At 46.2% G+C, this 25,973-nt stretch overlaps 2 protein-coding genes across 6 annotated transcripts; both read right to left on the bottom strand.

The window, feature by feature from the left end:
- Window positions 1-277: 277 nt before the first annotated feature.
- Window positions 278-10,016, bottom strand: LOC115124223 (hsp90 co-chaperone Cdc37-like). Of its 2 annotated transcripts, none has more exons than XM_065015506.1 (9): window positions 9,721-10,016; window positions 8,280-8,573; window positions 6,640-6,745; window positions 5,988-6,103; window positions 5,349-5,471; window positions 4,788-4,880; window positions 1,956-2,045; window positions 1,514-1,585; window positions 278-1,229 (listed from the first exon to the last, which is right to left on the bottom strand). In XM_065015506.1, the coding sequence occupies exons 1-9, from the start codon at window positions 9,832-9,834 to the stop codon at window positions 1,071-1,073; spliced, it is 1,167 nt and encodes a 388-aa protein (XP_064871578.1). In that variant the 5' UTR covers window positions 9,835-10,016; the 3' UTR covers window positions 278-1,070. The 2 variants fall into 2 exon arrangements, 1 of the variants encoding a protein (XP_064871578.1); XR_010462718.1 differs by having other exon boundaries at window positions 1,141-1,229; window positions 1,850-2,045.
- A 281-nt stretch (window positions 10,017-10,297) lies between these two features.
- LOC135559584 (uncharacterized) lies at window positions 10,298-16,319 on the bottom strand. Of its 4 annotated transcripts, XM_065015508.1 has the most exons (7): window positions 16,116-16,319; window positions 15,174-15,342; window positions 14,558-14,637; window positions 14,112-14,459; window positions 13,773-13,859; window positions 11,784-11,905; window positions 10,298-11,300 (listed from the first exon to the last, which is right to left on the bottom strand). In XM_065015508.1, exons 2-7 carry the CDS (start codon window positions 15,248-15,250, stop codon window positions 11,172-11,174), a joined length of 843 nt encoding a protein of 280 aa, XP_064871580.1. In that variant the 5' UTR covers window positions 15,251-15,342; window positions 16,116-16,319; the 3' UTR covers window positions 10,298-11,171. The 4 variants fall into 4 exon arrangements, with proteins under 4 accessions (XP_064871580.1, XP_064871579.1, XP_064871583.1 ...); XM_065015507.1 differs by lacking the exon at window positions 16,116-16,319 and having other exon boundaries at window positions 15,174-16,065; XM_065015511.1 differs by lacking the exons at window positions 11,784-11,905; window positions 16,116-16,319 and having other exon boundaries at window positions 10,298-11,262; window positions 15,174-16,065.
- Window positions 16,320-25,973: the final 9,654 nt, after the last annotated feature.

Raw genomic sequence — 25,973 nt, 5'->3', positions numbered from 1 at the left:
GGGTAAGAAGTGAGGTGGTGGGGGGTAATATAAAGATGGGATTATGGGTAGAAGAGACGACAGGGGTAAGAGTGAGGTGGGGGGGTTAATATAAAAATGGGATTATGGGTAGAAGAGGGACAGGGGTAGAAGTGAGGTGGGGGGGGGGAGTTAATATAAAGATGGGGTCATGGAGAAAGGGACTATGGGTAGAAGTGAGGTGGGGGGGTTAATATAAAGATGGGGTCATGGAGAAAGGGACTATGGGTAGAAGTGAGGTGGAGTGGGGTCATGGGGGGACTTAATATAAAGATGGGGTCATGGAGAAAGGGACTATGGGTAGAAGTGGGGTGGAGGTGGTTAATATAAAGATGGGGTCATGGAGAAAGGGACTATGGGTAGAAGTGAGGTGGGGGGGTTAATATAAAGATGGGGTCATGGAGAAAGGGACTATGGGTAGAAGTGAGGTGGGGGGGGTTAATATAAAGATGGGGTCATGGAGAAAGGGACTATGGGTAGAAGTGGGGTGGAGGTGGTTAATATAAAGATGGGGTCATGGAGAAAGGGACTATGGGTAGAAGTGAGGTGGAGTTGGGGGGTTAATATAAAGATGGGGTCATGGAGAAAGGGACTATGGGTAGAAGTGGGGTGGAGGTGGTTAATATAAAGATGGGGTCATGGAGAAAGGGACTATGGGTAGAAGTGAGGTGGGGGGGTTAATATAAAGATGGGGTCATGGAGAAAGGGACTATGGGTAGAAGTGAGGTGGGGGGGGTTAATATAAAGATGGGGTCATGGAGAAAGGGACTATGGGTAGAAACTGGAGCAGGGTGAAGTTCAGCATTTTCCACAAATGGTTAACGTCAGGATTGGGGAGGGGAATCTGATCCTAGAGCTGACTCTTTGTAAATACTGGCCCGGTGCAGGTTTTCAATGGGTCAGGCTAATGCTAGCGATACTAGCCCAATTAACGCTAGGGAAGTTAGCATCTTCACAGCATGTTTTCAATAAGACAAGCTAACGCTAGTAAAGGGTGTAGCTAGGTCTGAAAAGGTCAAAAGTCTAAAGGAAGGGTTCAATTCATGACAGAGTCATTTCTCCTCCTCCGCCTCTCCCTCCTTCTCTTCTTCTTCCTCATCTTCTTTGTCCTCTTCCTCATCTTCTTCTTCTTTGTCCTCTTCGTTGTCGGTATTGGCGTTGGGAACCCAGAGTCCTGAGTCAATACACCTCTTCATGTGGCCCTTTGCCTCCTGCGGAACCCCACAACACACAGGTTAGAGATAGAGAGAGAGTTTAGAGAGAGAGAGTTAGAGAGTTAGATATAGTTCGTTAGAGAGAGAGAGTTAGAGAGAGAGAGTTTAGAGAGAGAGTTAGTTAAAGAGAGAGTTAGAGAGTTAGTTAAAGAGTTAGAGAGAGAGAGTTAGAGAGAGAGAAAGTTAGAGAGAGAGAGAGAGTTAGTTAAAGAGAGTTAGTTTGTTAAGAGAGAGAGAGTTAGAGAGTTAGTTCGTTAGAGAGAGAGACGGGAGACACTCACCATGGGGTCCATCTTGCTGATAGCTTCCTGCAGCATTGAGATGTCTTTATCATCAAAACACTTCTTCATTTCCTGTGAAACAGGATGTGACATCACAAGATACAGGTCAAAAAAGGAGGCTGGGGTTGGCGACCACTTCCTCTGAATATATGGCCATAGGTTACTGACTGTTATGATGAAGACGTTGAGATGTGTCTCTGTCTGTCTGCGTGCCTCTCTCTGTGTGTCTCTCTGGGTATGACTGACTGACTGTCTGTGTGTGTCTCTCTGTATGTGTGTCTCTGTGTGCGCGTCTCACTGTGTGTGTGTGTATATATATATGTGTGTGTGTGTTACCTCTGGCAGAGTGTCGTAGACTTCCACAGGGTCCAGTCCACCTGGCCCCAGTCTGTTCCGTCTCTCTGTGTGTGTCTCTGTGTGTGTGTGTGTGTGTGTGTGTTACCTCTGGCAGAGTGTCGTAGACTTCCACAGGGTCCAGTCCACCTGGCCCCAGTCTGTTCTGTCTCTCCTCCTCCTCATACTCCTCCATAGCCTTTAACAATTAGTTTATTATTTTCATTTTGAACCTCACCAATGCCTCATATTTCACTCTATGTACAGTTGAAGTCAGAAGTTTACAAACACCTTAATCAAATACATAAATCACAATTCCTGACATTTAATCCTAATAAAAATGTCCTATCTTAAATCAGTTAGGATCACCATATTTTAAGAATGTTAAAATGTCAGAATAATAGTAGAGAGAATGATTTATTTCTTTCATCACATTCCCAGTGGGTCAGAAGTTTACACAAACCATTTAAAGGCAAATACTAATTGATTGTAACTTGGATCAAATGTTTCAGGTAGCCTTCCACAAGCTTCCCACAATAAGTTGGGTGAATTCTGGCCCATTCCTCCTGACAGAGCTGGTGTAACTGAGTCAGGATTTTTATTTTTTTTATTTAACCTTTATTTAACTAGCCATTCTCCTGACAGAGCTGGTGTAACTGAGTCAGGTTTGTAGGCCTCCTTGCTCACACACACTTTTATCAGTTCTGCCCACAAATTTTCTATGTGATTGAGGTCAGGGCTTTGATGGCCACTCCACTACTTTGACTTTGTCCTTAAGCCGTTTTGCCACAAAGAATGCTTGGGGTCATTGTCCATTTGGAAGACCCATTTGCGACCAAGCTTTAACATCCTGACCGATGTCTTGAGATGTTGCTTCAATATATCCACATAATTTTCCATCCTCATGATGCCATCTATTTTGTGAAGTGCACCAGTCCCTTCTGCAGCAAAGCACCCACACAACACGATGCTGTCACCCCTGTGATTCACGGTTGGGATGGTGTTCTTCAGCTTTTCCTTCAAACATAACGATGGTGATTATGGCCGAACAATTTTTGTTTCATCAGACCAGAGGACATTTCTTCAAAAAGTACGATCTTTGTCCCCATGTGCAGTTTCAAACTGTAGCCTGTTTTTTTTATGGCAGTTTTGGAGCAGTGGCTTCTTCCTTGCTGAGCAGCCTTTCAGGTTATGTCGATATTGGCCTCGTTTTACTGTGGATATAGATACTTTTGTACCTGTTTCCTCCAGAATCTTCACAAGGTCCTTTGCTGTTGTTCTGGTATTGATTTGCACTTTTCGCATCAAAGCACGTTCATCTCTAGGAGACAGAACGCGTCTCCTTCCTGAGCGGTATGACGGCTTCGTGGTTCCATGGTGTTTATACTTGCGTACTATTGTTTGTACAGATGAACGTGGTACCTTCAGGCGTTTGGACATTTCTCCCAAGGATGAACCAGACTTGTTGAGGTCCACATTTTTTTTCTGAGGTCTTGGCTGATTTCCCCATGATGTCAAGCAAAGAGGCACTGAGTTTGAAGGTAGGCCTTGAAATACATCCACAGGTACACCTCCAATTGACTCAAATGGTGTCAGAAGTTTCTAAAGCCATGACATCATTTTCTGGAATTATCCAAGCTGTTTAAAGGCACAGTCAACTTAGTGTATGTAAACTTCTGACCCACTGGAATTGTGAATCAGTGAATTATTTATGAAATAATCCATCTGTAAACAATTGTTGGAAAAATTACTTGTCATGCACAAAGTAGATGCCCAAACCGACTTGCCAAAACTATAGTTTGTTAACAAGAAATGTGTGGGGTGGTTGAAAAACTAGTTGTAATGACTCCAACCTCGGTGTATGTAAACTAGTTGTAATGACTCCAACCTAAGTGTATATAAACAAGTTGTAATGACTCCAACCTAAGTGTATGTAAACTAGTTGTAATGACTCCAACCTAAGTGTATGTAAACGAGTTAATGACTCCAACCTAAGTGTATATAAAAGTTGTAATGACTCCAACCTTGTATGTAAACTAGTTGTAATGACTCCAACCTCGGTGTATGTAAACTAGTTGTAATGACTCCAACCTAAGTGTATGTAAACTAGTTGTAATGACTCCAACCTCGGTGTATGTAAACTAGTTGTAATGACTCCAACCTAAGTGTATGTAAACTAGTTGTAATGACTCCAACCTCAGTGTATATAAACTAGTTGTAATGACTCCGACCTCAGTGTATGTAAACTAGTTGTAATGACTCCAACCTCAGTGTATGTAAACTAGTTGTAATGACTCCAACCTAAGTGTATGTAAACAAGTTGTAATGACTCCAACCTAAGTGTATGTAAACTAGTTGTAATGACTCCAACCTAAGTGTATGTAAACTAGTTGTAATGACTCCAACCTCGGTGTATGTAAACTAGTTGTAATGACTCCAACCTAAGTGTATGTAAACTAGTTGTAATGACTCCAACCTCAGTGTATATAAACTAGTTGTAATGACTCCAACCTAAGTGTATATAAACTAGTTGTAATGACTCCAACCTCAGTGTATGTAAACTAGTTGTAATGACTCCAACCTCAGTGTATATAAACTAGTTGTAATGACTCCAACCTCAGTGTATGTAAACTAGTTGTAATGACTCCAACCTCAGTGTATGTAAACTAGTTGTAATGACTCCAACCTCAGTGTATGTAAACTAGTTGTAATGACTCCAACCTAAGTGTATATAAACTAGTTGTAATGACTCCAACCTCAGTGTATGTAAACTTCCTACTTCAACTGTACGTATGTATTTTAGTATTCGGTTCATCAGGCCCAGAAAAGTGTGAATGTCAGAATGTTTTGGGATTCAATATCGCTTTGAACTTCTCCCACTTCCATAAAAACACTTTTAAACACCTGAAGCAAGAGAGAAACAAAATGGAGGGAAAATGACCTTTTGTATCCTGATCTTAGCTCTGCCTCGAACTCTCTCTTTAAAGGACTCCAGCTCATCAGTAAAGGCCTCCTGATAGGGCTGGTCGGCAGTCTGACAGACAGAGAGAGAGACAGAGGATATATAGTGTACACAGTAGAGTCTGACACAGTAGAGTCTGACACAGTAGAGTCTGACCCAGTAGATACACGCGTGAAGTTAAAACATCAACTCATAAAGCCGGGACTCAATCAACGGAGTCGCTATCGACTAGAAAACAAGGCTTTTCATTTAAAAAGGTCATTTCCACTTGAGTCGATATGTGCAGCGTTTCTGTCTGTAATGAGCCGATATGTGCAGCGTCCACTTCTGTAATGAGCCATATGTGCTGTCTGTCTGTGAGCCGATATGTGCAGCGTTTCTGTCTGTAATGAGCCAGAGCCCCCTTTCTCCATCCATGAGCCGATATGTGCAGCGTTTCTGTCTGTAATGAGCCGATATGTGCAGCGTTTCTGTCTGTAATACAATAACGTGTCTCTGATTGAATATCGGCCTTTTAAATGAACAAAAGGCAACACACACCTTGATCTTTTGGAAGAACTCTCTGAAACATCCTCGAGGGTCGATCTTCAGGCTCTTAGCCAACTCTAGGATGAACTGCATCACTATGGTCTGATGGGCTACCTGATCCATCAGACCATGTTTCTACACACACACACACACACACACACACACACACACACACACACACACACAAAGATGTAAACACACACAATATCTGTGAACCCCCCCCTCACCTCCTCCACCTCCAGGTCGATACACATGATAACCAGGAAGTTAGCCCCCCCCTCACCTCCTCCACCTCCAGGTCGATACACATGATAACCAGGAAGTTAGCCCCCCCCTCACCTCCTCCACCTCCAGGTCGATACACATGATAACCAGGAAGTTAGCCCCCTCACCTCCTCCACCTCCAGGTCGATACACATGATAACCAGGAAGTTAGCCCCCCTCACCTCCTCCACCTCCAGGTCGATACACATGATAACCAGGAAGTTAGCCCCCCTCACCTCCTCCACCTCCAGGTCGATACACATGATAACCAGGAAGTTAGCCCCCCTCACCTCCTCCAGGTCGATACATGATAACAGGAAGTTAGCCCCCTCACCTCCTCCACCTCCAGTGATACACATGATAACCAGGAAGTTAGCCCCCCCTCACCTCCTCCACCTCCAGGTCGATACACATGATAACCAGGAAGTTAGCCGTCTCTTCACACACCAGGTAAGGGTGGTCAGACAGGTACTTCTGACTGTCCTCCCAACGCCGAAGCATCCCTACACACACAGGTTAGGAAGAGAAGAAGAGAGGGAGAGGAGAGAATACAGACATTAAATGGTTTAGTTGTGTGTTGTTATAACAGACAGAGAGAGAAGTGTTGTTATAACAGAGAGAGAATAGTATAGAATACAGATATTAAATGGTTTAGTTGTGTGTTGTTATAACAGACAGAGAGAGAAGTGTTGTTATAACAGACAGAGAGAGAAGAGTATAGAATACAGATATTAAATGGTTTAGTTGTGTGTTGTTATAACAGACAGAGAGAGAAGTGTTGTTATAACAGACAGAGAGAGAAGTGTTGTTATAACAGACAGAGAGAGAAGTGTTGTTATAACAGACAGAGAGAGAAGTGTTGTTATAACAGACAGAGAGAGAAGTGTTGTTATAACAGAGAGAGAGAGAAGTGTTGTTATAACAGACAGAGAGAGAAGTGTTGTTATAACAGACAGAGAGAGAAGTGTTGTTATAACAGAGAGAGAATAGTATAGAATACAGATATTAAATGGTTTAGTTGTGTGGTGTTGAAACTCACCAAAGTGTTTGATCTCTTTCTTGTGTTTATCTACAAAGGTCTGGTGTTTCTCCTCCTTCTGTTCCTCCGTCTCTTCTGTCGCTTCCGGTTTGATGTTCAACATACTCTGGGGGGGGTTGTTATGGAGAGGAGGGGGAGATAAAGATATTTTCAGTGGACAGGACAGTTGACACTAGAGGAATAACATGTGGCATCAGTAGTTGGTGGTAATAGCCCATATCTTCATGATATATCCCAACAAAGTAATGTATTGTCTTCCTATCTCACCTGGCTGAAGCCCTCTGTTGAGGGAGTGGTGTATCTCTATCTCACCTGGCTGAAGCCCTCTGTTGAGGGAGTGGTGTATCTCTATCTCACCTGGCTGAAGCCCTCTGTTGAGGGAGTGGTGTATCTCTATCTCACCTGGCTGAAGCCCTCTGTTGAGGGAGTGGTGTATCTCTATCTCACCTGGCTGAAGCCCTCTGTTGAGGGAGTGGTGTATCTCTATCTCACCTGGCTGAAGCCCTCCTTGTTGAGGGAGTGGTGTATCTCTATCTCACCTGGCTGAAGCCCTCCTTGTTGAGTGAGTGGTATATCTCTATCTCACCTGGCTGAAGCCCTCCTTGTTGAGGGAGTGGTGTATCTCTATCTCACCTGGCTGAAGCCCTCCTTGTTGAGGGAGTGGTGTATCTCTATCTCACCTGGCTGAAGCCCTCCTTGTTGAGGGAGTGGTGTATCTCTATCTCACCTGGCTGAAGCCCTCCTTGTTGAGGGAGTGGTGTATCTCTATCTCACCTGGCTGAAGCCCTCTTTGTTGAGGGAGTGGTGTATCTCTATCTCACCTGGCTGAAGCCCTCTTTGTGGAGGGAGTGGTGTATCTCTATCTCACCTGGCTGAAGCCCTCTTTGTTGAGGGAGTGGTGTATCTCTATCTCACCTGGCTGAAGCCCTCCTTGTTGGGGGAGTGGTGTATCTCTATCTCACCTGGCTGAAGCCCTCTTTGTTGAGGGAGTGGTGTATTTCTATCTCACCTGGCTGAAGCCCTCTTTGTTGAGGGAGTGGTGTCTCTCTATATCACCTGGCTGAAGCCCTCTTTGTTGAGGGAGTGGTGTCTCTCTATATCACCTGGCTGAAGCCCTCTTTGTTGAGGGAGTGGTGTATCTCTATCTCACCTGGCTGAAGCCCTCCTTGTTGAGTGAGTGGTATATCTCTATCTCACCTGGCTGAAGCCCTCCTTGTTGAGGGAGTGGTGTATCTCTATCTCACCTGGCTGAAGCCCTCTTTGTTGAGGGAGTGGTGTATCTCTATCTCACCTGGCTGAAGCCCTCTTTGTGGAGGGAGTGGTGTATCTCTATCTCACCTGGCTGAAGCCCTCCTTGTTGAGGGAGTGGTGTATCTCTATCTCACCTGGCTGAAGATCTCTTTGTTGAGGGAGTGGTGTATCTCTATCTCACCTGGCTGAAGCCCTCTTTGTTGAGGGAGTGGTGTATCTCTATCTCACCTGGCTGAAGCCCTCTTTGTTGAGGGAGTGGTGTCTCTCTATATCACCTGGCTGAAGCCCTCTTTGTTGAGGGAGTGGTGTATCTAAAATCAAATCTGATTGACTTGTCACATACACATGTTTAGCGGGTGTAGGAAAATGCTACAGCCTCAATATCTCACCTTGCTGAATCCCTCTTTGCTGAGCGTGTCAACGTTCCAAGGCATCTTTTTCTCCTCTCTCCGGTGTTCCTCCATCTTCTTCTCCCACAAGCGTTGATCCTTTCTGTATTTCTTCTCCTCGGCCTGGGCCTTGCTCAGCGCCGTCTTCCTCTCCTCCTCTCCCTCCTTCTTTCCTTCCTCCTCTAACTCCTTCACTCTGTACTGCACCTCTTCCAGACGTCTCTTACACTCTGCCATGTTCCTCTCCAGCTCCTCTCCTTTCTCCTCAAAGGCCACCTGTTTCTCCACACGCGCCTAGGAGGGAGAGAAGAGGGGTGATGAGAGGAAGGGTGGAGGAGGGAGGAGAGGAAGGGTGGAGGAGGGAGGAGAGGAAGGGTGGAGGAGGGAGGAGAGGAAGGGTGAAGGGTGGAGGAGGGAGGAGAGGAAGGGTTGATGGGTGTAGGAGGGAGGAGAGGAAGGGTGGAGGGGTGTAGGAGGGAGGAGAGGAAGGGTGGAGGGGTGTAGGAGGGAGGGGAGGAAGGGTGGAGGGGTGTAGGAGGGAGGAGAGGAAGGGTGGAGGGGTGTAGGAGGGAGGAGAGGAAGGGTGGAGGGGTGTAGGAGGGAGGAGAGGAAGGGTGGAGGGGTGTAGGAGGGAGGAGATGAAGGGTGGAGGGGTGTAGGAGAGGGAGGAGATGAAGGGTGGAGGAGAGGAAGGGTGGAGGGGTGTAGGAGGGAGGAGAGGAAGGGTGGAGGGGTGTAGGAGGGAGGAGAGGAAGGGTGGATGGGTGTAGGAGGGAGGAGAAGGGGGTGGGAGATAGTAACATTGTTGTTCTTTAAAATGTTACCTATTACCTAGCTAACCAAACATCTTAGACGAACAGGACTAATGAAGATATTTAATGTAGGCAGGTTGTGCCTCACACTCCAGTACAGTAGGTGGCGGTGTATGCAACGTAAACGTTGGATGCAATCCGCCAACCAAATCCCAAAGAAGAAGAAAAGAATCATGTCCAAGGCAAGATATTGTACCTAGCACAATTCTGCTGGATTAGTTTGATGTAGCTAGCCAAGGTTAAAGTGAATCACAGGCTGTGTGGAGAAACTCTCATTGACCAAGCGAGGCAGGAAGGAAAGTTGAGAGAGACAGAGCTGTGGACAAACTCTTATTGAGCAACTAGGCTACTACTGTAAAGCCCAAATGTTGAAAGACTTGCCTAGTTAACGCCCTGGACCAGACCTAAGCCCAGCTAGCTAACACTTTAGCCAGTTGGATTAACGTTAGTCACGTTAGTTGACCAGCTAACTAGATTAGCCGGTTGAGTACTGATTTATATGGCTAAGAACTTAGCTAGCTAGTGTTTGCTGACAAAGCTACTGTCGCTAGCTGCCTAACTAGTCATGTACGTTAGCTATTTCTGTATTAGTATTTTAGTGAAGACATATCGCCTGTTGTCATAGCTACCTGATGCCTCCATCGGAAGAGGCTCGGCGTGTCGATATTGGGGTGAGTCTCATCCTCGTCATCCGATACTTCGATGTGGTCCCACACACTGTAATCAATAGTCCTGGACGTCATCTTCTAGCTCTCTCTCCTCCTTCTCTTTCCGTGGGAAGTCCACGCAACAACAGCACACTAAATGGAATGACGTGTAAAGAAAAATGTCAACTTTGGTCCTGTTGAAAATGTGAGCTAAGCTTGCCAGAGAACCCGCCGCACTCTACTCGTTGCTTCAGCTCAGAAGTATTTTCTGGAAAGATCTGTTGCTTCCGGTCTGAAATCGTGCGACAGAGATGGGTTTGGAGTCTTCGAGAAGCAGCGGGCCCTGAGCTAATAATTCACTGTGAAAGTAAACATTTATATTTTTAGACTTAGTTCATTTTAATCTCTGTGGAATGTTTATTTATTTCTAGAGCAAAACATTAAGGTACATTATGTTTATAATCACACATGTAATCTATAGCGTCAGCCACAGGAGGGCGCACACGGAGCAAAAAGCTGATTGTTGTGGTTGAAATTACATCAAGTTACACCTTCTGAGTACTTCAAAATGGTTCTTTATTGGGAAATATATACGAAATAAATGCATTAATCTACACACACATGTGCATACAGATATAATAGTGCTTTCTTTGCACACATATCTTGTTATTTGGTACTTTATGATCACTGAGTGAATTAGACGATGCAAGTTAATAAATACTGAAATGAACATGATCTGCAATTGAGAAGTGTAGTATTTAATTATGCGCCAGTCTGCAAGTGTAACCAGATACACTACATGACCAAAAGTATATGGACACGAACATCTCATTCCAAAATCATGGGCATTAATATGGAGTTGGTCCCCACTTTGCTGCTATAACAGCCTCCAGTCTTCTGGGAAGGCTTTCCACAAGATGTTGGAACAATGCTGCTATAACAGCCTCCAGTCTTCTGGGAAGGCTTTCCACTAGATGTTGGAACATTGCTGCTATAACAACCTCCAGTCTTCTGGGAGGGCTTTCCACTAGATGTCGGAACATTGCTGCTATAACAGCCTCCAGTCTTCTGGGAAGGCTTTCCACTAGATGTTGGAACATTGCTGCTATAACAGCCTCCAGTCTTCTGGGAAGGCTTTCCACTAGATGTTGGAACATTGCTGCTATAACAGCCTCCAGTCTTCTGGGAAGGCTTTCCACTAGATGTTGGAACATTGCTACGGGGACTTGCTTCCATTCTGTGAGGGAGCGGTAGGAAAGGACGTGGAGAGCCATACCCACTCATCAGGATTTCCAACCTCTGCTCACATGCTCTGACCCCAACCCCTCCTCTACATAACGGACTGGTCCATTCCGTTGTGGTGCACCACGTGTTTGTTCTTGTGTCGTCGTGGCAACATGATTTTCAGCTGTTAATGGCTCATGCGCCTGTGTTTATAGTAAGAAGAGTAGGTGAAACAGGAGATCACCAAGAGGATCACCACCACAGCTGCAGCCAGCCCTGCAAAGATGGGCAGGTAGTCCACTAGAGGGCAGGAGAGTAGAGGGAGAAGAGAGGGAGAGGCAGATGGGAGAGAGGGGCAGAGGGGAGTAGGTGAGGGAGAGAGGAGAGGCAGATGGGAGAGGGGAGGAGGTGAGGGAGAGAGGAGAGGGTAGAGGCAGATGGGAGAGAGGGGCAGAGGGGAGTAGGTGAGGGAGAGAGGAGAGGCAGATGGGGAAGAGGGGAGGAGGAGAGGAAGGGAGATGCAGTGAATTTAGAAAGTAATCAGATCCCTTGACTTTCCGACATTTTGTTACGTTACAGCCTTATTCTAAAATGGATTCAATCTACACACAATACCCCATAATGACATCACAATACCCCATAATGACACACAATACCCCATAATGACAGGGGGAGGAGGTGAGGGAGAGAGGAGAGGGTAGAGGCAGATGGGAGAGAGGGGCAGAGGGGAGTAGGTGAGGGAGAGAGGAGAGGCAGATGGGAGAGGGGAGGAGGTGAGGGAGAGAGGAGAGGCTAGAGGCAGATGGGAGGGAGGGGCAGAGGGGAGCAGGTGAGGGAGAGAGGAGAGGGTAGAGGCAGATGGGAGAGAGGGGCAGAGGGGAGTAGGTGAGGGAGAGAGGAGAGGCAGATGGGAGAGGGGAGGAGGTGAGGGAGAGAGGAGAGGGTAGAGGCAGATGGGAGAGAGGGGCAGAGGGGAGTAGGTGAGGGAGAGAGGAGAGGCAGATGGGGAAGAGGAGAGGAAGGGAGATGCAGTGAATTTAGAAAGTAATCAGATCCCTTGACTTTCCGACATTTTGTTACGTTACAGCCTTATTCTAAAATGGATTCAATCTACACACAATACCCCATAATGACATCACAATACCCCATAATGACACACAATACCCCATAATGACAAAGCGGAAAAAAAAGCAATGACATGTATTTTTTTATACTTAAATAAAATAAATAAAATAAAAACAGCCACCTTATTTACATAAGTATTTGGACACTTTGCTATGAGACTCAAAATTGAGCTCAGGTGCGTCCTGTTTCCACTAATCATCCTTGAGACGTTTCTGCAACTCGATTTGGAGTCCACCCGTGGTAAATTCAATTGATTGGACATGATTTGGAAAGGCACACACCTGTCTATATAAGGTTCCACAGTTGACAGTGCATGTCAGAGCAAAAACCAAGCCATGAGGTCAAAGGAATTGTCCGTAGAGCTCAGAGACAGGATTGTGTCGATGCACAGATGTAGGGAAGGGTACAAAATAATATCTGCAGCATTGAAGGTCCCCAAGAACACAGTGGCCCCCATCATTCCTAAATGGAAGAATTTGAAACCACCAAGACTCTTCCTAGAGCTGGTAGCCCGGCCAAACAGAGCAATCGGAGGAGAAGGGCCTTGGTCTGGGAGGTGACCAAGAACCCGATGATCACTCTGAAAACGCCCCAGAGTTCCTCTGTGGAGATGGGAGAACCTTCCAGAAGGACAACCATCTCTGCAGCACTCTACCAATCAGGCCTTTATGGTATAGTGGCCAGACGGAAGCCACTCCTCAGTAGAAGTCACATGACAGCCCGCTTGGAGTTTGCCAGAAGGCACCTAAAGAATCTCAGACCAATGCGAAACAAGATTCTCTGGTCTGATGAAACCAAGATTGAACTCTTTGACCTGAATGCCAAGTGTCACATCACCATCCCCATGGTGAAGCATGGTGGTGGCACGACGTCTGGAGGAAACCTGGCAGCATCACTTTTTTTTTATATAACTAGTCATTTAAGAACAAATTCTTATTTCCAATGACGGCCTAGGAACAGTGGGTTAACTGCCTTGTTCAGGGGCAGAACGACAGATGTTTTACCTTGTCAGCTCGGGGATTTGACATAGCAAACTTTCGGTTACTGTCCCAACACTCTAACCACTAGGCTACCGGCCTTCCCTGCGGTGAAGCATGGTGGTGGCAGCAACATCATGCTATTGGGATGTTTTTCAGCAGCATGGACTGGGAGACTAGTCAGGATAGAGAGAAAGATGAATGGAGAAAAGTACAGAGAGGTCCTGGAGAGACCGAAAAATAGCTGTGTGGCGACACTCCCCATCCAACCTGAGAGAGCTTGATAGGATCTGCATTTTTAATATAACCTTTATTTAACCAGGCAAGTCAGTTAAGAGCAAATTCTTATTTACAATGACGACCTAACCCTGCAAAACCCAGACAACGCTGACCCAATGAGACTCCCAATCATTCTTTTTTATACATTTGCAAAAAACCACAAAAAAAACGTTTTTGCTTTGTCATTATGGGGTGCTGTGATGTCATTACGGGGTATTGTGATGTCATTATGGGGTGCTGTGATGTCATTACGGGGTATTGTGATGTCATTATGGGGTGCTGTGTGTAGATCGGTGAGGGGGGGAAAAACGATTTAAACCATTTTAGAATAAGGCTGTAACGTGACAAAATGTGGAAAAAGTCAAGGGGTCTGAACATTTTCTTAATGCAACCAACCAATCATGCAATCGTACGAGGGGGCAGGGTTACCATTTGCACTACAAGCCAGTGATAAGGTGTCGCCCTCTGTGGTGCTCATGGAGAAACATCCAGGACTCCTAGTGATCTGAGGCTTGTCTAGAAGAGAAGGAAGGAGGAAGGGAGAGAGAGAGAGAGAGAGAAGAGAAACAAGTTGATTCATGAGAGAAAATGAAGTGAAAACAACATCAGTCAACGTCATGACATGATGGAGAAACATCCAGGACTAGTGATCTGGTGTCTAACAAGTTGATTAATGAGAGAAAATGAAAACAACATCCGTCAACGTCATGACTCGTCTGGTTAACTGTTGTACTAAATGTGTGTAGACAGAGAACCAGAAGGACTCACAGTGCACGTTGATGTTGAGGCGGTTTGAGTCCATTACAGGAGGAGGTTGTGGTCCCTCTGGTCCCAGATCCAACATGGCTGAACACAACAACTGGGCCCTGTCATCATCTCTACCAGGGGTGAAGTCCAGGGTGTAGGTCCCATTCTCTGGTGTCTTGATGGTGTCCTTGGATTTCTGTTGTGTGTCTAATTCTGTCTGTTCACCAGTGGTAGAGACTTTGTAGAAGGTCACCCTGAGTCTCCCAATAGGAGCGATGTTCTGGACAAGACACTGCAGCAGGTACTGATGCCCCTCAACCATCGGATCAGGGTACTTCCTGTAGCTGATGGAGACACTGTCTGGAAGCTCTGTGGAGGAATGGAAACACACAGTGATTAACAGTGCAGAGCCATACTAAGAATACATCCAGAAACACCAGAGAAGATAAGAGAGAGATGTCACTCACTATAAACTGTGATGTCCAGCTGTTTCTGACACAGGCCTCCTTCTGTGTAGCATGTAGGTGTGCTATACCATTCAGTCACACTGTCAAATCAAATCACATTTTATTTAAAGCAGCAATCCTTAGTTGAAACAATAACCAACTTGATTTAAAGTGCACTTAAAGTAGCAAATAAAGGCAATAACACAGTTGAAGTTCAAACATCAACAAAGTAGCCAGCTGCTGTTTGCCACTTTAAAGGCGAAAAAGGTGGGTTTAAAGAAATCTCTACTGTGTCTGCCTCTCTTACCTGTCCACCCTCAGCTGTGTCTGCCTCTCTCACCTGTCCACCCTCAACTGTGTCTGCCTCTCTCACCTGTTCACCCTCAGCTGTGTCTGCCTCTCTCACCTGTCCACCCTCAGCTGTGTCTGCCTCTCTCACCTGTCCACCCTCAGCTGTGTCTGCCTCTCTTACCTGTCCACCCTCAGCTGTGTCTGCCTCTCTTACCTGTCCACCCTCAGCTGTGTCTGCCTCTCTCACCTGTCCACCCTCAGCTGTGTCTGCCTCTCTCACCTGTCCACCCTCAGCTGTGTCTGCCTCTCTCACCTGTCCACCCTCAGCTGTGTCTGCCTCTCTCACCTGTCCACCCTCCAGCGTAGGAATTTCACCTCCTTGTCTGTTAGACCCGTCCCTCCCTGGATGGCTTCCCAGCCCATCTCTACAGGGGTATCTGAGCTGCAGTTAGAGGAGGCTGGGTCTCCATACTTCACCACCAGCCTGGCAGGACTGATCACCAGGCACTCAGCATCTGGAAGACCAAGGACAAGTGAAAACTTTATTGTTCTGTTAATGTTGATTTTATTGTTCAAACCAAACAGGACGATATTATTGTCTAATGTTTATCTATCTGTATGTTAATCAACTACATGTTACACTCCATAAACCAGAAGTCCCCCCCCCCAAAAAAAGGGGTTAAATATGTGTATTTCCTTTTAAATATATATATTTTTTTTTTGGGGGGGGGGGGTAATTACAATAATCCTAAAATCAAATAGCTAAATGATTAATGGTCCGACCATCTTAAAACAATTCCATATGTTACCTCAGTAGAATGTAATTTACCAAGCACCTGTATCACAACGTTGTACTAGAACAGAAGTCTAACTTACCAAGCACCTGTATCACAACATTGTAATAGAACAGAAGTCTAATTTACCAAGCACCTGTATCACAACGTTGTACTAGAACAGAAGTCTAACTTACCAAGCACCTGTATCACAACATTGTACTAGACCAGAAGTCTAACTTACCAAGCACCTGTATCACAACGTTGTACTAGAACAGAAGTCTAATTTACAAAGCACCTGTATCACAACATTGTACTAGACCAGAAGTCTAACTTACCAAGTACCTGTATCACAACGTTGTACTAGATCAGAAGTCTAACTTACCAAGCACCTGTATCACAACGTTGTACTAGAACAGAAGTCTAACTTACCAAGCACCTGTATCACAACGTTGTACTAGAACAGAAGTCAACTTAAAGTCACAATACAGAGACAATAATGAAACAAGTATTACAATCTCCATTCCCCGTAATAATCCCTGAGCGTCCCTCAGTGAAGGACACTGTATTCTGTTAGGCGAGCGGCAGACGTGGTTTCTTCTCCAGTGACCGTTGAACGTGAAAGTACTATTTACTGGAAAACCCTAACCGACCCTTCCTCCTCCTCTTATCTCTCTCACACACACTCTTTCTCTCTCTCTCTCTCTCTCTCTCTCTCACACACACTCTTTTCTCTCTCTCTCACACACTCTCTTTCTCTCTCTCTCACACACACACTCTCTCTCTCTCTCTCTCTCTCTCTCACACACACTCTCTCTTTCTCTCTCTCTCACACACACTCTCTTTCTCTCTCTCTCACACACACTCTCTTTCTCTCTCTCTCTCTCTCTCTCTCTCTCTCTCTCTCTCTCTCTCTCTCACACACACTCTCTCTTCCTCTCTCTCTCTCTCACACACACTCTCTCTTCCTCTCTCTCTCTCTCTCACACACACTCTCTCTTTCTCTCTCTCTCACACACTCTCTCTTTCTCTCTCTCTCACACACACTCTCTTTCTCTCTCTCTCACACACACTCTCTTTCTCTCTCTCTCTCTCACACACACTCTCTCTTCCTCTCTCTCTCTCACACACACTCTCTCTCTCTCTCAACACACACTCTCTCTTCTCTCTCTCTCACACACACTCTCTCGTCCTCTCTCTCTCTCACACACTCTCTCTTTCTCTCTCTCTCACACACACTCTCTCTTCCTCTCTCTCTCTCTCTCACACACACACTCTCTCTTTCTCTCTCTCTCTCTCTCTCTCTCTCTCTCTTCCTCTCTCTCCCTCTTCCTCTCTCACACAGTGTTCTATCACTCTCCTTCTCTCGGGGCAGTGAGAGGGTGGGGGGAGTCGGGGAGGAGTTCTGGTGCCAAGTAAGGAAATGACAGTAGGCTATATTAGTGTGTTTAGGTTAGGGGGCTATATTAGTGTGTTTAGGTTGAATCCCCTTTCATCCTCAAAATAGTTCATCTTACCAAAAGCTATAATAAACCTGTAGCCAATATTGACTTTTTTTTGTTAAATGAGCAAGTCTTCTCTACCTAATTCTACATTTAGCTAAGGTGTTTTGTGATTGGATTGATGAAAAACCGAAATGTGCACGAAAATGAGCTCCCTAGCCAGTGTCTGCTTACTGCATACTGGCTGAACGGGTCTTAAAATCAATCCATATATCAAACGAATGGGATGCTAACAACGCCAGTTGTAGCTGGTGTAGTGAAATTCTAGCTAATAGCACAAACGAGTTTTCATGATAAGGCCGTTTCTGTTCCGGCCTGATAAGTGCGCTGAGTTCTGCAGCACAGCTGACTGTTTCCAGCTGTGACGTCATCACGTTGGCCAAATGTTACAACGTCACCGGCTGTCAGAGTCAGATACATGCTGATCGCTTACAACAGTCTCGTAACTTTGGTGCGGTTCAGCTTCATCAACCAGCTACCGCAATATGGCCATTCAAACAAGCTACCACAAAGCTGCTAGCTGGAGCAAGTTTGATCAGCTGATCAAGCAAGGTTTTACCATAATAGCCGTGTTTTCTAGTGGTCAGCCTGATGGGCAGTGCTCTTTGGGAAAAAGGGATGGATACCTTTACGGAACTGGGCAAGTCAGTTAAGAAACAAATTCTTTAACAACGAAGCCTACCTTAGTCAGTTGCACAACTGAACGCATTCAACCGAAATGTGTTTTTCCTCTGAATCAGAGAGGTGAAAGGGGGGCTGCTTTAATTACATCCATGTCACCAGTGCCTGGGGAGCAGGTGCTGTTGGGGGACAAAATGCCTTGTTCAAGGGTAGAACAGTAGATTTGTTTCTCCTTGCCCCTCAGGAATTCGAACCAGCCACCTCTCCGTTGCTGGGCCAACGCTCCTAACGGCTAAGCAGCTACCAGCTAGTCACGTCAATGCTGAGATGCGGTGTGTTTCATGTGCCCAGGAAATATCACGTTTTATTTCATATAAAATGTGGATTTCAAAATGCTTTAAATACAAGGTCAGGTGTCTATTACCTTTAAAAAAAAAACTTGAAAGGGATATGTTATGCATTTAGATTAAAAAACTGTTTTAGTGGATGTTACCGGCTACCGTAGCACTGTAGTAACTATCACACTCAACCGAACGACTTGATTAGTGTAGTATTAGATAGCTACATAGTTGTCTTTGCTGTCTTCGTATCCAAGATAATTGTGTAGTTTAGAGTGTGTAGTCTTAGAGTGATTATCTTAATTCACCGAGGTTAGCTAGCCAGCTATTTTGTCGTCCTTAACGTAGGAGACACTCCTAGCTAGCCAATAGCCAGCCAACGTCTACTGAATAGAACTTTCGCATTCCGGTCGCATTCCGCGTCGCTCCACAGGTAGTATCACTTTTTCACTTCATTTCATTACAGTCCCAACGGTGTGATTTGTTTGATCGTAGCTAGCTACATAGCTAGCTACATAGCCGTCTTTGTTTCAAAGATAATTGTGTAGTCTAGAGCGATTTTCTAGGTTAGCTAGCCAGCTATTGTCGTTCTCCTACGCAACGTAACGTAACCAACACTGCTAGCTAGCCAGCTAGCTCCCGATAAGCAGCATTGTAGAAACTTCACACTCAACGGTACGACTTGATTAGGGTAGTGTCAACAACGCAGCTAGCCTACCCCAGCAGTACTCTATCATTTTAATCATTTTAGTCAATTAGATTCTTGCTACGTAAGCTTAACTTTCTGAACATTCGAGACGTGTAGTCCACTTGTCATTCCAATCTCCTCTGCATTAGCGTAGCCTCTTCTCTAGCCTGTCAACTATGTGTCTGTCTATCCCTGTTCTCTCCTCTCTGCACAGACCATACAAACGCTCCACACCGCATGGCCGCAGCCACCCTAATCTGGTGGTCCCAGCGCGCACGACCCACGTGGAGTTCCAGGTCTCCGGTAGCCTCTGGAACTGCCGATCTGCGGCCAACAAGGCAGAGTTCATCTCAGCCTATGTCTCCCTCCAGTCCCTCGACTTCTTGGCTCTGACGGAAACATGGATCACCACAGACAACACCGCTACTCCTACTGCTCTCTCTTCGTCCGCCCACGTGCTCTCGCACACCCCGAGAGCTTCTGGTCAGCGGGGTGGTGGCACCGGGATCCTCATCTCTCCCAAGTGGTCATTCTCTCTTTCTCCCATTACCCATCTGTCTATCGCCTCCTTTGAATTCCATGCTGTCACAGTTACCAGCCCTTTCAAGCTTAACATCCTTATCATTTATCGCCCTCCAGGTTCCCTCGGAGAGTTCATCAATGAGCTTGATGCCTTGATAAGCTCCTTTCCTGAGGACGGCTCACCTCTCACAGTTCTGGGCGACTTTAACCTCCCCACGTCTACCTTTGACTCATTCCTCTCTGCCTCCTTCTTTCCACTCCTCTCCTCTTTTGACCTCACCCTCTCACCTTCCCCCCTACTCACAAGGCAGGCAATACGCTCGACCTCATCTTTACTAGATGCTGTTCCTCCACTAACCTCATTGCAACTCCCCTCCAAGTCTCCGACCACTACCTTGTATCCTTTTCCCTCTCGCTCTCATCCAACACTTCCCACACTGCCCCTACTCGGATGGTATCGCGCCGTCCCAACCTTCGCTCTCTCTCCCCCGCTACTCTCTCCTCTTCCATCCTATCATCTCTTCCCTCTGCTCAAACCTTCTCCAACCTATCTCCTGATTCTGCCTCCTCAACCCTCCTCTCCTCCCTTTCTGCATCCTTTGACTCTCTATGTCCCCTATCCTCCAGGCCGGCTCGGTCCTCCCCTCCCGCTCCGTGGCTCGACGACTCATTGCGAGCTCACAGAACAGGGCTCCGGGCAGCCGAGCGGAAATGGAGGAAAACTCGCCTCCCTGCAGACCTGGCATCCTTTCACTCCCTCCTCTCTACATTTTCCTCCTCTGTCTCTGCTGCTAAAGCCACTTTCTACCACTCTAAATTCCAAGCATCTGCCTCTAACCCTAGGAAGCTCTTTGCCACCTTCTCCTCCCTCTTGAATCCTCCTCCCCCTCCCCCCTCCTCCCTCTCTGCAGATGACTTCGTCAACCATTTTGAAAAGAAGGTCGACGACATCCGATCCTCTTTTGTTAAGTCAAACGACACCGCTGGTTCTGCTCACACTGCCCTACCCTGTGCTCTGACCTCTTTCTCCCCTCTCTCTCCAGATGACATCTCGCGTCTTGTGACGGCCGGCCGCCCAACAACCTTCTTGATCCAAATCAGTCAGGTTTCAAGACTAGTCATTCAACTGAGACTGCTCTTCTCTGTATCACGGAGGCGCTCCGCACTGCTAAAGCTAACTCTCTCTCCTCTGCTCTCATCCTTCTAGACCTATCGGCTGCCTTCGATACTGTGAACCATCAGATCCTCCTCTCCACCCTCTCCGAGTTGGGCATCTCCGGCGCGGCCCACGCTTGGATTGCGTCCTACCTGACAGGTCGCTCCTACCAGGTGGCGTGGCGAGAATCCGTCTCCTCACCACGTGCTCTCACCACTGGTGTCCCCCAGGGCTCTGTTCTAGGCCCTCTCCTATTCTCGCTATACACCAAGTCACTTGGCTCTGTCATAACCTCACATGGTCTCTCCTATCATTGCTATGCAGACGACACACAATTAATCTTCTCCTTTCCCCCTTCTGACGACCAGGTGGCGAATCGCATCTCTGCATGTCTGGCAGACATATCAGTGTGGATGACGGATCATCACCTCAAGCTGAACCTCGGCAAGACGGAGCTGCTCTTCCTCCCGGGGAAGGACTGCCCGTTCCATGATCTCGCCATCACGGTTGACAACTCCATTGTGTCCTCGTCCCAGAGCGCTAAGAACCTTGGCGTGATCCTGGACAACACCCTGTCGTTCTCAAATAACATCAAGGCGGTGGCCCGTTCCTGTAGGTTCATGCTCTACAACATCCGCAGAATACGACCCTGCCTCACACAGGAAGCGGCGCAGGTCCTAATCCAGGCACTTGTCATCTCCCGTCTGGATTACTGCAACTCGCTGTTGGCTGGGCTCCCTGCCTGTGCCATTAAACCCCTACAACTCATCCAGAACGCCGCAGCCCGTCTGGTGTTCAACCTTCCCAAGTTCTCTCACGTCACCCCGCTCCTCCGCTCTCTCCACTGGCTTCCAGTTGAAGCTCGCATCCGCTACAAGACCATGGTGCTTGCCTACGGAGCTGTGAGGGGAACGGCACCTCACTACCTCCAGGCTCTGATCAGGCCCTACACCCAAACAAGGGCACTGCGTTCATCCACCTCTGGCCTGCTCGCCTCCCTACCACTGAGGAAGTACAGTTCCCGCTCAGCCCAGTCAAAACTGTTCGCTGCTCTGGCCCCCCAATGGTGGAACAAACTCCCTCACGACGCCAGGACAGCGGAGTCAATCACCACCTTCCGGAGACACCTGAAACCCCACCTCTTTAAGGAATACCTAGGATAGGATAAAGTAATCCTTCTCCCCCCCCCCTTAAAAGACCTAGATGCACTATTGTAAAGTGGCTGTTCCACTGGATGTCATAAGGTGAAAGCACCAATTTGTAAGTCGCTCTGGATAAGAGCGTCTGCTAAATGACTTAAATGTAAATGTAATGTTATTCATCGACTTCCACGAGAAATATAAGCCTGAAAATAATAACATATTTAAAGTCTCTCTTCATCATTTTATATTCCTAGTTCAATTTTCTCTCGTCAATTATGTTTTATTTTCATGATTATTGTATTTATTATTATTTAAAGATTTTCCGTGTCCCTGATATCACTTTCCACGCTGTCAGGTTGTTATTATTCTCCATTTAAGAAAACAACCCCTTCCTACAATGACATCACATCCAGGAAGTGTCATCATTTCTGTGGTGGGAAAACAACCCCTTCCTACAATGACACCAGTCAGGAAGTGTCATCATTTATGTGGTGGGAAAACAACCCCTTCCTACAATGACACCAGTCAGGAAGTGTCATCATTTCTGTGGTGGGAAAACAAGCCCTTCCTACAATGACACCACATTCAGGAAGTGTCATCATTTCTGTGGTGGGAAAACAAGCCCTTCCTACAATGACACCACATTCAGGAAGTGTCATCATTTCTGTGGTGGGAAAACAACCCCTTCCTACAATGACACCACATTCAGGAAGTGTCATCATTTCTGTGGTGGGAAAACAACCCCTTCCTACAATGACACCACATTCAGGAAGTGTCATCATTTATGTGGTGGGAAAACAACCCCTTCCTACAATGACACCACATTCAGGAAGTGTCATCATTTCTGTGGTGGGAAAACAACCCCTTCCTACAATGACACCACATTCAGGAAGTGTCATCATTTCTGTGGTGGGAAAACAACCCCTTCCTACAATGACACCACATTCAGGAAGTGTCATCATTTCTGTGGTGGGAAAACAACCCCTTCCTACAATGACACCATTCAGGAAGTGTCATCATTTCTGTGGTGGGAAAACAACCCCTTCCTACAATGACACCACATTCAGGAAGTGTCATCATTTCTGTGGTGGGAAAACAACCCCTTCCTACAATGACACCACATTCAGGAAGTGTCATCATTTCTGTGGTGGGAAAACAACCCCTTCCTACAATGACACCACATCCAGGAAGTGTCATCATTTCTGTGGTGGGAAAACAACCCCTTCCTACAATGACACCACATCCAGGAAGTGTCATCATTTCTGTGGTGGGAAAACAAGCCCTTCCTACAATGACACCACATTCAGGAAGTGTCATCATTTCTGTGGTGGGAAAACAACCCCTTCCTACAATGACACCACACTCAGGAAGTGTCATCATTTCTGTGGTGGGAAAACAACCCCTTCCTACAATGACACCACATCCAGGAAGTGTCATCATTTCTGTGGTGGGAAAACAACCCCTTCCTACAATGACACCACATCCAGGAAGTGTCATCATTTCTGTGGTGGGAAAACAACCCCTTCCTACAATGACACCACATTCAGGAAGTGTCATCATTTCTGTGGTGGGAAAACAACCCCTTCCTACAATGACACCACATTCAGGAAGTGTCATCATTTATGTGGTGGGAAAACAACCCCTTCCTACAATGACACCACATTCAGGAAGTGTCATCATTTCTGTGGTGGGAAAACAACCCCTTCCTACAATGACACCATTCAGGAAGTGTCATCATTTCTGTGGTGGGAAAACAACCCCTTCCTACAATGACACCACATTCAGGAAGTGTCATCATTTCTGTGGTGGTAAAACAACCCCTTCCTACAATGACACCACAGTCAGGAAGTGTCATCATTTCTGGGGTGGGAAAACAACCCCTTCCTACAATGACACCACATTCAGGAAGTGTCATCATTTCTGTGGTGGGAAAACAACCCCTTCCTACAATGACACCACATTCAGGAAGTGTCATCATTTCTGTGGTGGGAAAACAACCCCTTCCTACAATGACACCACATTCAGGAAGTGTCATCATTTATGTGGTGGGAAAACAACCCCTTCCTACAATGACACCACATTCAGGAAGTGTCATCATTTCTGTGGTGGGAAAACAACCCCTTCCTACAATGACACCACATTCAGGAAGTGTCATCATTTCTGTGGTGGGAAAACAACCCCTTCCTACAATGACACCACATTCAGGAAGTGTCATCATTTCTGTGGTGGGAAAACAACCCCTTCCTACAATGACACCACATTCAGGAAGTGTCATCATTTATGTGGTGGGAAAACAACCCCTTCCTACAATGACACCACATTCAGGAAGTGTCATCATTTCTGTGGTGGGAAAACAACCCCTTCCTACAATGACACCACATTCAGGAAGTGTCATCATTTCTGTGGTGGGAAAACAACCCCTTCCTACAATGACACCACATTCAGGAAGTGTCATCATTTCTGTCAACCCCTTCCTACAATGACACCACAGTCAGGAAGTGTCATCATTTCTGTGGTGGGAAAACAACCCCTTCCTACAATGACACCACATTCAGGAAGTGTCATCATTTCTGTGGTGGGAAAACAACCCCTTCCTACAATGACACCACATTCAGGAAGTGTCATAATTTCTGTGGTGGGAAAACAACCCCTTCCTACAATGACACCACATTCAGGAAGTGTCATCATTTATGTGGTGGGAAAACAACCCCTTCCTACAATGACACCACATTCAGGAAGTGTCATCATTTCTGTGGTGGGAAAACAACCCCTTCCTACAATGACACCACATCCAGGAAGTGTCATCATTTCTGTGGTGGGAAAACAACCCCTTCCTACAATGACACCACATTCAGGAAGTGTCATCATTTCTGTGGTGGGAAAACAACCCCTTCCTACAATGACACCACATTCAGGAAGTGTCATCATTTCTGTGGTGGGAAAACAACCCCTTCCTACAATGACACCACATTCAGGAAGTGTCATCATTTCTGTGGTGGGAAAACAACCCCTTCCTACAATGACACCACATTCAGGAAGTGTCATCATTTCTGTGGTGGTAAAACAACCCCTTCCTACAATGACACCACAGTCAGGAAGTGTCATCATTTCTGTGGTGGGAAAACAACCCCTTCCTACAATGACACCACATTCAGGAAGTGTCATCATTTCTGTGGTGGGAAAACAACCCCTTCCTACAATGACACCACATTCAGGAAGTGTCATCATTTATGTGGTGGGAAAACAACCCCTTCCTACAATGACACCACATTCAGGAAGTGTCATCATTTCTGTGGTGGGAAAACAACCCCTTCCTACAATGACACCACAGTCAGGAAGTGTCATCATTTCTGTGGTGGGAAAACAACCCCTTCCTATAATGACACCACATTCAGGAAGTGTCATCATTTCTGTGGTGGGAAAACAACCCCTTCCTACAATGACACCACATTCAGGAAGTGTCATAATTTCAAAACAACCCCTTCCTACAATGACACCACATTCAGGAAGTGTCATCATTTCTGTGGTGGGAAAACAACCCCTTCCTACAATGACACCACATTCAGGAAGTGTCATCATTTCTGTGGTGGGAAAACAACCCCTTCCTACAATGACACCACATTCAGGAAGTGTCATCATTTATGTGGTGGGAAAACAACCCCTTCCTACAATGACACCACATTCAGGAAGTGTCATCATTTCTGTGGTGGGAAAACAACCCCTTCCTACAATGACACCACATTCAGGAAGTGTCATCATTTCTGTGGTGGTAAAACAACCCCTTCCTACAATGACACCACAGTCAGGAAGTGTCATCATTTCTGTGGTGGGAAAACAACCCCTTCCTACAATGACACCACATTCAGGAAGTGTCATCATTTCTGTGGTGGGAAAACAACCCCTTCCTACAATGACACCACATTCAGGAAGTGTCATCATTTATGTGGTGGGAAAACAACCCTTCCTACAATGACACCACATTCAGGAAGTGTCATCATTTCTGTGGTGGGAAAACAACCCCTTCCTACAATGACACCACAGTCAGGAAGTGTCATCATTTCTGTGGTGGGAAAACAACCCCTTCCTATAATGACACCACATTCAGGAAGTGTCATCATTTCTGTGGTGGGAAAACAACCCCTTCCTACAATGACACCACATTCAGGAAGTGTCATAATTTCTGTGGTGGGAAAACAACCCCTTCCTACAATGACACCACATTCAGGAAGTGTCATCATTTCTGTGGTGGGAAAACAACCCCTTCCTACAATGACACCACATTCAAAGTGTCATCATTTCTGTGGTGGGAAAACAACCCCTTCCTACAATGACACCACATTCAGGAAGTGTCATCATTTATGTGGTGGGAAAACAACCCCTTCCTACGATGACACCACATTCAGG

The sequence above is a fragment of the Oncorhynchus nerka genome, unplaced genomic scaffold (genome assembly GCF_034236695.1).
Source record: "Oncorhynchus nerka isolate Pitt River unplaced genomic scaffold, Oner_Uvic_2.0 unplaced_scaffold_1399, whole genome shotgun sequence".
Taxonomy (NCBI): Eukaryota; Metazoa; Chordata; class Actinopteri; order Salmoniformes; family Salmonidae; genus Oncorhynchus; species Oncorhynchus nerka.
This window is presented reverse-complemented; position numbering and strand designations above follow the sequence as displayed.

Excerpts from the sequence above, each read along its gene's own strand:
- LOC115124223 (XM_065015506.1), bottom strand. The coding sequence starts at position 9,834 with ATGACGTCCAGGACTATTGATTACAGTGTGTGGGACCACATCGAAGTA. Across the intron at positions 8,574-9,720 it reads TCTTCCGATGGAGGCATCAG|GCGCGTGTGGAGAAACAGGT; the intron begins GTAGCTATGACA and ends TCTCCCTCCTAG. Across the intron at positions 6,104-6,639 it reads GAAAGAGATCAAACACTTTG|GGATGCTTCGGCGTTGGGAG; the intron begins GTGAGTTTCAAC and ends CTGTGTGTGTAG.
- LOC135559584 (XM_065015508.1), bottom strand. The coding sequence starts at position 15,250 with ATGGGCTGGGAAGCCATCCAGGGAGGGACGGGTCTAACAGACAAGGAG. Across the intron at positions 14,460-14,557 it reads GCTGGACATCACAGTTTATA|AGCTTCCAGACAGTGTCTCC; the intron begins GTGAGTGACATC and ends ATTCCTCCACAG. Across the intron at positions 11,301-11,783 it reads TCTCTCCCTCACCTGCTCCC|CTCTCCCTCTCTTCTCCCTC; the intron begins CTCTGCCCCTCC and ends TCTCCCATCTGC.